The 13,086-nt window shown below is 47.0% G+C and overlaps 1 protein-coding gene across 1 annotated transcript in view; it reads right to left on the bottom strand.

Moving 5' to 3' along the window:
* DNER (delta/notch like EGF repeat containing) overlaps positions 1-3,421 on the bottom strand; it is a 372,368-nt gene extending 368,947 nt beyond the window's left edge. The window contains exon 1 of the mRNA XM_064286606.1: positions 3,120-3,421. Within this exon, the coding sequence (XP_064142676.1) occupies positions 3,120-3,377 (258 nt within the window). The 5' untranslated portion in view covers positions 3,378-3,421. The remainder of the gene's footprint in view (positions 1-3,119) is intronic.
* Positions 3,422-13,086: the final 9,665 nt, after the last annotated feature.

The following is a 13,086-nucleotide window of genomic DNA, read 5'->3' as shown; positions in this document are numbered from 1 at the left end:
GGCCCAAAAATGGCTTCAGAGAGCTGAGGAAGGACTGGCTTGGGGGTTTTATTGCAGTTAGGAGTGGGTCTGGAGTAGCTGGGCAAGAGCTTGTATGGTTTCAACCTCCCTTTGGCACCCATGGAGGGAGCACCTGGGCTTTCTTATCAGTTCGTATAAATACAAGGCAAGGACCCTGGATGGCACAAAAGGTTTGCACTCAACTACTAACCTAAAGGTTGGAGGTTTGAACCCACCCAGCTGCGCCCAAAGGGAGGGGTGAGGCCTAAAAGCTGTCAGCAGTCAAACATCAAAAATTGGAGTCAGACTCTTTATTACAAACTCTGTAGGGTAGATCCTATCCTTAAAGATAAGGAAACAGAGGCCCAGTCAGTTTAAATCACCTGTCAGCAGATTTAGCCAGAACCCCTGGACTTCAGAACCCACATGCCCCCCTCACCACGCAGGGCTCCCACACCCTGTAAGGGGCTGGAAATCCTTCCCCCAGGGACACAGGAAGCATCACCTCAACTCCCAGGCTTGCCCAACATCAACCAGCCAACCACCAAAAAGCCAAAGCCAGCCTTAATCCATTTTAATCCCAGTTAGTTAGTGGTTTGTGATTTTCTTAGTATGCTACACACACACACACACACACACATACACACAAAGAAACTTCATGACTAGGTTCTAATGGTTCCCTGGCTTTGCATTTGGAGGAGGAAGGTGACACTTTGTTTAACAAATTCTCTTCACAGACAGATAAAATTCCATTTTCAATTTATCCAGTGAGCGTTAGGTCTGATTTCAGCAACCACACGGTCCGCAATGGCTAACATTCATTTTCTTTATCTGTAATTGGATGGGGTTTTTTTTATCTTTGTAATTTCTCTATTGAAATTGCTTTTGCCTCCCACCCCCCCCCCCCGCCTCCCCACACACAGAAAATAACAATCTCCGGTCTTAACTGTAAGATCATGAAAGATTAAACTGAAATCATCAGGAATCAATTTTTTATGGGTTATAAGGCTCTGAATCATCTCAGTAAGTTCTCCTGGGTAACCAAGCCAGATCAGATTCCAAATTTGCTAAGCTTTCCCGTGGGAATTACAGTGACTTCAGCTCACTCTTCAGTTCAGAACTCAGAGCACCCCGCACCGCTTCTCCTCAGGTAGGGAGTGTTCACAGGGCTAACGAAGCCTGCCTCAGTGCGGGCCAGGCAGGAAACACGAGTCTGTTTTGAACTATTAGGCTCTGTGATATTTATGTATTAGTTCATGACTGCGTTCTGGATAAATTATATATAAAATGACAACTTAGGACAAATGGAAATACGCATGCTTCTCTGCTAGTCACCTTCAGGGAGTATTAAAGATCTCTTTCCTTTTCTTGAAGATTTCTTACATCCATATTTAAAGCTACCAAAAATACCTCAGAGTTGAGTTCAATTCCCAATGTCCAGTCTCTCTTTCCACTTACTGAAACTAACAGGCACTTCTGACCTACCATCTCTTGTCTTCCCCACTACGCTCTGGAGCCAAACCAACTATTTCTTTCAAGAATGGAATTCAGACACATAAATCTAACAGCAGTTTGACAGAAACATCAAGACAACTCATTTCTTCAGGAGAAGTCATAGAAATCACCAATGAACCGAACAAATTAGTCTGAGTCCATTCATTAGCTTTTCACTTGCCAGTCTTTTCATTTTTTCAAAAGCAGGATTTTGTTCTAACGGTTCGAATGCTTCCAACGGTATTTCCTCAAACAGCTGTTATGCTCCAAACCTCCTCCTGAGGGTCATTTCTCTCTCTCTCTCACACACACACACCACACACAAAATCTTCTCCTTTGAGGAAACTAAAGCTTATTGAAAGCAGTTAACAAAGAAAAAGAAGACAAGGTTAAAAAAGATGAATTCAGGTTGATACTTTGCTATTAAAGGAAAAGATTCTAAGTAATGACAAAAGTCCTGGCTGGCAAGGTCAAGCGTCTCAATCCTGTTCACTGCTAAAAAATCATTAAAGCCAAGCATATCTAAACGGTGACCTTTCTCCCACAGAAAAAAAGAGTTCCTTTGAGCATTCGCAGAGCATCTCCTCAAGCATTTTATCATATGAATCAAACTCCCCCATCTCTAAACAGAAGAAAGTGTTGATCCCAAACGTGGTCCACATCCTCTTGGTTGAATTTATTACAGGCAAGTTTGTTATTGACCCCGGCTCTGGAACAGAGGCTTGAGGGTTTCTTACCTGCATATACAGGGTAACCCAATTCCCTATTGAAAATGCTGATGTTAATAGGTTAATAAGTTTGGCCTACTTTAAACTGATTTGTAATCCAGTCCCATTTATTGCCTTCTGCCAAAATCTCTTGGAAATACCAAACCCACTGGCGGCCCCGGGCCATCTCCCACCGCACCCACGGCCATACGCATCCTCTAGGTTTCCCTGCGCCCTGTTCACGCCCAGGTTGCCCACCTTAGGAGCGGACTAGCCCGGGGAGCGACACAGAGAACCCCACACGCAACTGCCCCCTCGAATCCTCCAACTGTTCCAACATCCCCTCCTAAGCTCAGAAAGGGCTGGCCTTAGGCCGCAGGAAGGCAGCCGCCCTCTCGCCCAGTCTCTCCTGTCAGAGCCTTCAAGGATCAGGAAGGGAAGAAAGTGCCTGACCACCTGGCACAGAACCCCTCATCACCTGCCTCCCACACGCCGCACCCTCGAGACACACAAGGTCCAGGGGGACGCGGAGCAGAGGCCACCTGGGCGCTCGGGGCGAGCAGGGAGACTGCCCTCTGTCTGAGTGTGGCTGTGCCCGGACCGCCAGGGGCGCGCCACTCGGTGGCCAGGGATCACTGCCAGGAGCACCGGGACGCGGGTGGTTGCCAGGCCCTGGAGCGCGCGCCCCGAGAGCCCCGGGGTGGCACGACCCAGAGACTACGGTGGACAGGGGAGCGACTCCAGCAGAGTCCGCCCGAGGATCCGCGTCCACGCGGATGGAGAGATCGAATCCACCCCCCTTCCGAAGGGGAAGAAGCCAGGGCCAGGCGTGAGGGCGCCCCGCGCGGAGAGCGCGCAGCGGCCGGCAGAGACAAGCTGCGGGTCCTTGGCCCGCGCCACGCCGGCGCCTCCACTCACCTGGCAGTTGGCGCCGGAGACCCCGGCGGGGCAGGTGCAGCTGTATCCGGGCTGGCCGGCCGCGGCCGGGGTGCACACGCCCCCGTTCCGGCAGGGCTGCGCGGCGCACGGTCCCGGCGCGGGCAGGGGCGCGGCGGGCACCGGGCCGGCCAGGCAGCCGGGGCCGAGCAGCAGCAGCAGCAGCAGGGCCGGCGCGGGCAGCAGCGGTGCGGCGGGCGGGAGCTGGCACCGGGGCGCGGGGGCGCGGCGGGGCGGCATGGCCGGGCAGCGCGGGCGCGGAGCCGGAGCTGGGTGCGGAGTGGAGCTGGACGCTGTGCCGGCGGCGCTGGCGGCGGCGAGGACTGCTGGGCGGGCCGGCGCCTCCTGCAGCTGCAGATCCGAGGCTCCCCGGGCAACGACGGGCGGGGCCTGCGGGGCAGGGCAACCGGAGGCGGGGCCAGAGGGGGCGGGGCCGCGGCACGCTCAGGGGTCCCGGGCTGCGGCTCGCCGACCCAGGACTCCTGGAAGCCCACTACCGCGGAATCTCTTCCACGCGCGCCCAGTCCGTGGGGACTCTGGCCCAGCCCCGGGGGAAGGGGCGTGGAGACCCTTCCCCCTCATGGAGTTGGGGCAGGAAGAGCAGGAAGGCGGCAGGAAACTCGGGCCCTGAGGGGAGGAGGGACAGGTCCCTGGGTGTGTCAATCAGGACCCCTGGGTGCAACTGTGGGGAGCGGTGCTGGGGTGGGGGGGCAGGGATTTGCTTGGAGAGAAAGGGGAAGGAGAGGTCTCGCCGGCAGGAGAGAGGACTTCGCGGGCTCCGAGACGGCGCAGAGGGAGCGCCCCCCTCCGGTCGGGCAGGGGCTGCGGGGCGCGCAGGTCCCGGCAAGAGGTGGCCTTTTGGCGCAGAACCTCTTCCCCACGGCCGCTGCCCCCTCCCACGGCCCTTCTCCGCACCACCCTGGGTTCCACCGCCGCTCTGCAGCCGGGTGCTCTCGGAAGTGGCCTTGAGTCTGCTGGGCGCGTCCTGGCGCCCCTGTCCTTGGTGCTGACCGAGGAGTCTCCGTGCTCGCGGGCCCTTCCTCAGGGCGGAGCCGGCCGCGCGGTTGACGGTTGAGAGTTTTAAGAGGCCTCGAGATCACAGTGTCCAGCCCTGGGGCTGCCCAGAGGAGGAAACAGAGGCCCGGACAGGCTGGACTGGTACCTAGTGGATCAATTGATTCCTAGCCCAGAAGGCGGTCAGAGCTCCTGAAAGAACTGTTCGGAAGGGCAGGATGCAATAAAGACCTCTGAGTAGAAACAGCATCCACCGTGACCTACTTCACTGGGCACTTCCAGACGGCCGGGTTAGGCTGGCTTGGGAGGCAACGGCCAAGGTCAAGCTCTGCTGGGTAAAATGCTGCCAGCCGCATCTCCCCACGTGAACTTCTCAACCTCTACCATGTCTTTATAGCCTCCCAGGTACTTGTGACCTTGTTTTAAGGTGCCCAGGTGAAAAAAGAAAATATGACTCCCTTGGATTGACAGTTTGGGTACCTTTTTTGCTCCAAAAACAAACTAACCCACTGCCATCGAGCAAACTGCGACTCAAAGTGACCTTATAGGACAGAGTAGAACTGCCCCACAAGATTCCTGAGGCTGTAAATCTTTACGGAAGCAGACTGCCACATCTTTCTCCTGCCAGCCTGGCGGGTTCCAACCACCGACCTTTGGATAAGCAGCCTAGTGCTTTAACCACTGCACCACCAGGGCTCCCTACATTTTTGTTAGGGAACACAAGAACAGTTTTTGTAAAAGGTGGGCAAGCAAGAAAGTAAAGACAAAACAAGAGCCTGCAGGTCTGTGCCACAGAAAAACAGCCAGTTGCTTCTGAAAGTCCCCCTGGGGAAACTGAGGCAATCTGCCCAGCCCCTCCCAGTCCTGTTCTAATGCAGGAGCAAATGTCAGGTGTTCATGTTTTAGGAGGATGTCTACTATCCGTATGGCCATTGCAGGAAGTTGCTGAAACCCAGACTGGTCTACCCACAGCAGAGAATTGGTGACTTCCAAGCAGTTAGTACATTTTCCCTTTCCCTCACACCTGCTGTCTCTTATCTGAGACCTCCTCTTTTAAAAATCTTAATTTTGTGCCACGCAGCACCCTCTGCTGGTACTTGTTCATCATTCGGGCGTTTCTTCGGCTTTGTGTCCCTGGAGTGTGAGTTCTTTGCTGAAACTAACTTCTCTTGCCTTAAATCTTGGACTAATGGACGAATGCTGTTCATTCCCTCCCATCAGTATGCACACAGATATGCAGCAAAATGTACTATAAAAAGTGTTGTGAACTAGTTAAGATCACACACACACACACACACACACATATATATAGTCTAAGTAACCCCCTTGTGTGTAAATTTCATACCACTTCGCAATATGGAAGAACTAACATTGGTTTTACTTCCTAGATGCTGATTTCTGAATTTTCCAGGCAAAGTTTAACATGTTTTTAAAGCATTCACTCTTATTTTGATCTTTAAAAGGCATATTATGGCAGAAACAATACAACACCATTTCCTTTTTCTTCCAGACCGACATGAAGACTAAATCTTCCAGACCCCTTGCTGGAGCTATGATTAGTTCTGGTCGATATAACATGGTCTCTCACGCCCAAGCTTCAAAACATCCAGGCACTAAGCACCATTCAAGTGTTAACCCTTATTTTTACTATTACCATTCCCTGAGAAGTGGGTCTTTTCTATAGGGCCTAAAGGCTGGCTGGTAACTGGCTGACAGTTTCCAATCATCTTCAAGACCCCCAAATACCTAGCTAACAAATCTAACTAATATATTACCTTGTCATATAACAGGAGTGATTAAAATAACTTTGGCTCTACATTTGAATGAAAGCTAAAAAATCAATTATCCAGGCCTTTGGTGCATATTAGGAGTCCCTGCAAAAATGGCTAAGCAGCTCAACTGCTAACTGAAAGTTTGGCCATTTGAATGCACCTGGAGATGCCTCAGAAGAAAGGCCTAGCAATGTACTTCCAAAAGATCACAGCCACTGAAAGTTCACTGCTGTTGAAAACAGTATGGAGTGCAGTTCCCCTCTGAAACACACGAGGTCGCCATGAGTCAGAATTGACGCAACAGCAACTGGTTTGGTTTTTGGTTTGATTGGTTCATATTACTCCAAAGTATAGAATACCAAATCTTCACTCTAAGTCATCTCATTTCCTTTTGTAATAGAGAGCCTATGTTGATACATCAAGGGCAAAATATTCAAATAACGTGTCTTGATTTCAGCAAAGAATTTGATGGAATTTTTCATGATAGCCTTAGAGAGAAAGTGAAAAACTTGTGTGTATACAGGAAGTTCAGTTAAGTGGATTTGAAACTATTTAACAACCATAGCCTGAATAATTGATCAGTGGATTGTTACTAGGCTCGAGGAGGATTTTAGGGAAGTGCCGTAGATCTCAAAATCTGACAGCTAATATCATTCATACAAGAATCAAGATGTAAAATTATCTTAACCAATAAAAATGCTGAGCTGCTGAAATAAATAAAATGGAATGTGAGGTAAATAACTGTGTATTTGGCCATACTGCTAGTCACAAATATTTCTACCTCACCTCCTTCTAGAAACTTCCCTGTAGGTCTGCACACCCACTCCTCACTTATCAACATGATTAGGTTCCAAAGACCAGGTTGTTAGGCAAAAAATCAACATTGTGAGAAAATAGAGGGTGACCACATCAGTCACAAAATAGAGGATGACTACATCATTACATAACTGCCGAATTACATCATTACATGACTGCCAGATTACATCACTACATAACTGCCAAACCACCGGGAATCATGGTCCAGCCAAGCTGACACATAACCTTAATCATCACAGCCAGCATTATCCTCATCTTGCCATTTACTGCCAAACACATGTCATCAATGTGCAAAATAGTCGGGTAGCAGATATTACACTATTGATGTAAATGTGAGATGTTCAGTAGTGAGATAGTCGATAAGTGAGGAGAAGGTACTTTCTTACCCCTTTGACATCAGTACCGTCACGTGACTTGCCTTAGCCAATGAAATGTACCAAAGCTTTAAAATCCAGTGCACGGCTCACTGTGTTCACCTCCCCTTGCCATGGTGTCCAGCAGCATTCCAAAAGGCTCCTCCAGCCTGTGACCCCGAGGGAGGAAAATGTGAAGCAACAGGGACCTGCAATGGGCATATGGTGGGAGTAAGTGGCTTTGCAGTTGAAGCCACTGAGTACTAGAGATGTTGAATAACTCAAGGTCACACACAAGGAAGTGGCAGGGAAGGGCAGGACTGATTTTTCTCAATAAGCCATGTGGCATGACCAGCTGTCTGAGGTGCACTGTTTCTGCCAGATTGAGGGCTGAATCCACTTAGGAATTTCAAGACTTCTGGATTTCATGGAGGAGAAAATTCTCCAAAAACAATTTGGGACGCATTTCTTTTAATAGATATATTCTATAGTTACAACTCAATTGCGTTATACCCTGATGGTATGGAAAATGTTACAAACCAATGCAAATATAATAAATAATCACTGCAGTAGCTACAAATGAATACATTTCGTCTGATGAGCAATGCCTTTCTTTGTCTTTAGCTTTGGCATTTTGCCACAAGTGGAGAAAAACATCTTCCCACGCTGGCACCAGTTTCCAGACAGGCAGCTGGGAGCTGCTGACATCGATGAGAGCAGGACTCCTCCTAATGATGATGTCCTCGCTCTGTGGCCACCAGGGTATCCTGTGGGATTCCTGACCTGACACACAGTGTGATAATCCATGGACTCTGAATCTTACATTTAGAAGGAACTGCAACAGTCACCTAATAAAATCTTCTGGAGTTTAAACTAAGATCCAAACCAGAACACTTACATAGGGTGATAAATCGCCTTCAGCTTACCTTGAGTCCCACAGGTATTAATTCCTGCATTTACAATGATTTAGCACCCACCTTTCCCCAAGTCCTTTCATGATGCACACATAACTGCTAACAGAAAGGTTGGCAGTTTGAGCCCACTCAGAGGCACCTCAGAAGATAGGCCTAGTGATCTACTCCCCAAAATCAGTCCATGATTCCCAGTAGTGTGTGATTGTCCACCATTTTGTCATCTGATGTGATTTTCCTGAGTGTTGAAAATCCGACCTCTATGATGCTAATGGGATAGGATTATCAGCAGTTATGTTAATAAGGCAGGACTTGATCTACAAGATTAGGTTGTGTCTTAAGACAGAAGTGAGCAGAGAGACATGGGAACTTCATACCATTGAGAAGAAAGCATCTGGAGCATAGTACATCCTTTGGCCCTGGGGTTCCTGCGCTGAGAAGCTCCTCAACCTGGGGAAGATTGATGACAGGACCTTCCTCCAGAGCTGATAGAGAAAGAAAGCTTTTCCCTGGAGCTGGCACCCTGAATTCAGACTTCTAGCCTCCTAGACTGTGTGCGAATAAACTTGTTTGTTAGAGCCATCCACTTGTGTTATTTCTGTTATAGCAGCACTAGATGACTAAGACAGACCTCAGTCTCCTAATTCCCAGGTTACGTGCTTTCCATTTTTCCATACTCCCTTTCCTCCACTCCCAATGTTTTCTGCATAAGAGGCAATCAAACCAAAAGGTAGCATAAAAATATAAATACTAAGTACACGGGGGCTTTAAGTGTCTTTGAAGAGTCTTCAAGAAGAATAAATATGGTTTGCATACATTACAACCACAAGCACCAGAAAGATTATCTTATCCCTTTAATCAGTGGTATCCTTTTTTATTAGTCATTTAAGTGTTACAGCGTTTATATTAAGGCTCTTTCACTCTGAATTATCATTGAACAATCCCTAAATGCTGTGTTCATGATGGTTCACGTTTTCTTTCTTCCCCCTAGACTTGCTCTGATTTGAATTAAGCCACTGTTCTAGCAGCTGTTTGAAACAGTTTTCTTTTTTTTTACATTATCACTCCAATTTTGATTTGATCTAGGGCAGGCTTAAATGAGAAGTCTTGGATAAAAGGACACTGAGGAAGCATATCTTCCATATAAAAATCTTTCACAAAGCACTTGAAGTACCACCACATGGAAATCGGATCTTTTCGCATCATCTCCTGAGATCATGAGAATTATTTTAAACTCAATCATTATTTTTAGTTTCAACATGTTATTATTATAAGAAATGCATTGTGTTGGAACATAGGTGTCTTCAAGAAGCAATCCACGTCCACTAAGGAGGTTCAATTTGAGGTCTCTCCTTTGCTCCTGAGTTCACTCTAGGACCTTGAAATAGAATACTATAAGATAGCTCTGTTGTTGGCTGCCCTGAGTAGAACTGCATTTCATAGGGTTTTCAAGGCGGTAAACTTTCAAAAGCAGATCACCAGGCCTGTCATCCAGGGGCCTCCAGGTGTTTTGGAACCACCAACATTTTGGCTACTAGTCAAGCGCTCAACTGTTTGCACCACCAAGGAACTCCTGAGATAGCTCTGGTCCTTGGATTTGCCAGTGGCAATGGAAACGCGTACACTGGCTTTGCCAACATTAAAATTATATCAGGTTTTTACTTTGCACGTGGAAAATTTTTCAGTTAATGGCTTAAGAAAAACAGGGGTTTATTCTCCCACATAGAAAGTCTAGAAATTGTTGATCTGGGGCTAATAAGATCTGGTGTCTCTACAAAGCCATCAGGGACCCAGGCTCCTTCTATCTTCTCGCCCTGTCATTCTTACTTAGTTCGTGGCTCCCATCCTCATGGTCACAAAGGTACCAAAGCTCCAGCTATCAGCCCCACAGTCCAGGCAGGAAAAAGAGGAATGATGAAGGCCAAAGTCAGCAGTATCAGCCTTTGTTAAAAGAGATTTCCCAGCAGTCACCCAGGACAAGTTCTGTTTAGGTCTCATTGGTTATCCCTTGCTGCAGAGGAAACTGCGTAGGAGGAAATGTAGTCTATTATCTGGGGATATTTCTACCCAAATAAAATCAGGACTCTATCAGAAAGAAAGAGGGGAAAAATGTAGAATCAGGAGGCAACTGGGAGAAAGGAGGAAAAAATGCATGGAAATCAGGAAACCAACAGAGGAGGTAAGGAACAAGAACTAGACAAAGGTCAGAGGCCTGATTTCTAGTCCTAGTTCAGCCTCTAATTCACTATGTGCACCTGGGTCACTGTCTTTGGACCACAGTATTCTCATCTGTAAATTGGGAGAATAGCCCAGATCACCATTTGCGAAACAATGAATGCTCCATAGAGCAATAGTCCTCCAAGACAACGACCCCAAAGGGAGTTGTGTGGTCAAGTAAGTTTGAGAACAAAGCTCTCTAGGATACCAAAAACAGAAAGATCCTGTAGAACAAAGCTGAAGAACATGTGTAACCTTTCCCAATCTCACATAGCTGTGGAGCCCAACCTCTGCTCCCTGCCCCTTGTACAACACTTACTTGCAGCTCATGGCACTAAACTAGTGTCTTAGTCACCTAATGCTGCTATAATAGAAGTACCACAAGCGGATGGCTTTAACAAAGAGAAATTTATTGTCATACGGCCTAGTAGGTTACGAGTCCAAATCCAAGGCATCAACTCCAGTGGAAGGCTTTCTCTGTTATCTCTGGAAGGAGGTCCTTGTCATCAATCTTCCCCTGGACGAGGAACTTCTCAGCACAGGAACCCTGCTTTTCTCCTGGCACTACTTTCTTGGTGGTTTGAGGTCCACAGTCTCTCTGCTCGCTTTTCTTTAATATGTCAAAATAGATTGGCTCAAGACACAATCCAATCTTGTGGATTGAGTCCTGCCTCGTTAATGTAACTGCCACTAATCCCATCTCATCAACGTCATAGAGGCAGGATTTATAACACATACAAAAATCACATCAGATGACAAAATGGTGGACAATCACACAATACTGGGAATCATGACCTAGCCAAACTGATACGCATATTTTGGGGGAACACAATTCAATTCATGACAACCAGTGTGTAATTGAAGAAGATATTTGGGAAACGTTGCACAAGGTTATTATCAAGGACCCTTCCAGCTCTGCTGTCTACCAGGTAAGTGGCTGATGGAGGCCTTTCAGCTCCACTCCCAGGCCCTCTCCTGCAGAGTCTGAGCCTGAGGAGAAAATCACCTGTGAGTTCTCACGGTTACCCACACAGCTGCCAGCAAAGAGGCTTCCTGCCCCCTCTGCAAATGCTGTCCGAAATATCCAAGCTGATCTATCGCCAACTCTGCCCATGGTGGGTCTTCTTTTGCCTTCTCCACCTAGTATCCATCCTGCTTTAGGCATCTGGGCCTCAATTTTGCTTTGGGGTTGTCTCAGTTACCTAGTGCAGCTGTAACACAATAAACACCACAAGTGAGTGACTTTAAAGCAGAGAAATTTATTTTCTCATGGTTCTGCAGGCTAAAAGTCCAAATCAGAGTCTCAGCCACGTCAATTCTTTCCTTGTCGGCAGCCCCGAGCATTACTTGGTTCCTTGGTGATTCTCACATGGCATCTGTCTTCTTCCGTGTGTGTGTGCCTCTGTGTCTAATCTGCTCTTTTTATAACTCAGAAGTGATTAGGTTTAGGATCTACCCTACACTGGCATGGCCTCATTAACACAACAAAGAAAACACTATTTCCAAACAGGGTTACATCCACAGGTATAAAAACCAAAAAAAAAAACAAAACAAAACCATTGCCATTAAGTCGGTTCTGACTCATAGCGATCCTATAGAACAGAGTAGAACTGTGCCATAGAATTTCTAAGGAGCGCCTGGTGGATTTGAACTGCTGACCTTTTGGTTAGCACCCATCTTAATCACTGCACCACCAGGGTTTCCTCACAGGTACAGGGCTTGGAATTCCAGCACATCTTTTTTGAGGAAACACAATTCAATCCATAACAGAGGGCCTCCCCTATCCTACTCCCAGATCACATGCTTCAAGTGAAACTGGCCCTACCCCCAGATCCAAGAGTGGTCATGTGACCTAGGCCAACACATTCTCTGATGAGAGAGATTGACTCACATGAGCATATGACCCCAGTCAAATTCAAGCTGATTTTATAAAGTATACATACATACCAGTGACACTCTAACTTGACAAACTACCAGACTCACACAATACAAAAAAAAAAAAAGCTTGATCCAAAGATTCTTTAAAACTAGCAAAATAATACAGCAAATGATTAAATATGTAACTAAAAAAAAAAAAAAAAACCCATTGCCATCAAGTCGATTCCAACTCATAGCGACCCTAAAGGATTGAGTAGAACTGCCCCATAGGATCTCTAAAGAGCAGCTGGTAGATTTGAACTGCTGATCTTTTGGTTAGCAGCTGTAGCTGTAGCTCTTAAACACTGTGCCACGAGGGCTTCTATATATATACATATAGTCATGGATTGAATTAAGTTCCCCCCAAAATATGTGTATAAATTTGGTTAGGCCATGATTTCTAGTATTGTGTGATTGTCCTCCATTTTGTGACTGTAATTTTACGTTATGAGGATTAGGGTGGGATTGTAAGAGCACTGTTACTCAGGTCACCTCCTTGATACAGTGTAAAGAGAGTTTCCCTGGGGTGTGGCCTCCACCATGTTTTGTCTCTCAAGCGATAGAAAGGAAAGCAAGCAGAGAGTTGGGGACCTCTTACCACCAAGAACGCAGTGTCAGGAGCAGAGCGCATCCTTTGGACCAGGGGTCCCTGCGCCTGAGAAGCTCCTCGACCAGGGGAAGATTGAGAACAAGGACTTTCCTCCAGAGCCAATAGAGAGAGAGAGGCTTCTCCTGGAGCTGACACCCTGAATTTGGACTTTTGGCCTACTTTACTGTGAGGAAATAAATTTCTCTTTGTTAAAGCCATCTACTTGTGGTATTTCTATTATAGCAGCACTAGATGACTAAGACATATATATATAAAATGACCAAGTAAGATTTATTCTCAAAATGAAAGCATGATTAAGTATCAAATAATCTATTTACTTAAATAAATAAATTTAAGGGA

The sequence above is a fragment of the Loxodonta africana genome, chromosome 6 (assembly GCF_030014295.1).
Source record: "Loxodonta africana isolate mLoxAfr1 chromosome 6, mLoxAfr1.hap2, whole genome shotgun sequence".
Lineage (NCBI taxonomy): Eukaryota > Metazoa > Chordata > Mammalia > Proboscidea > Elephantidae > Loxodonta > Loxodonta africana.
Note: the sequence above shows the minus strand (reverse complement) of the source record. Positions and strands in the feature narration are given on the sequence as shown.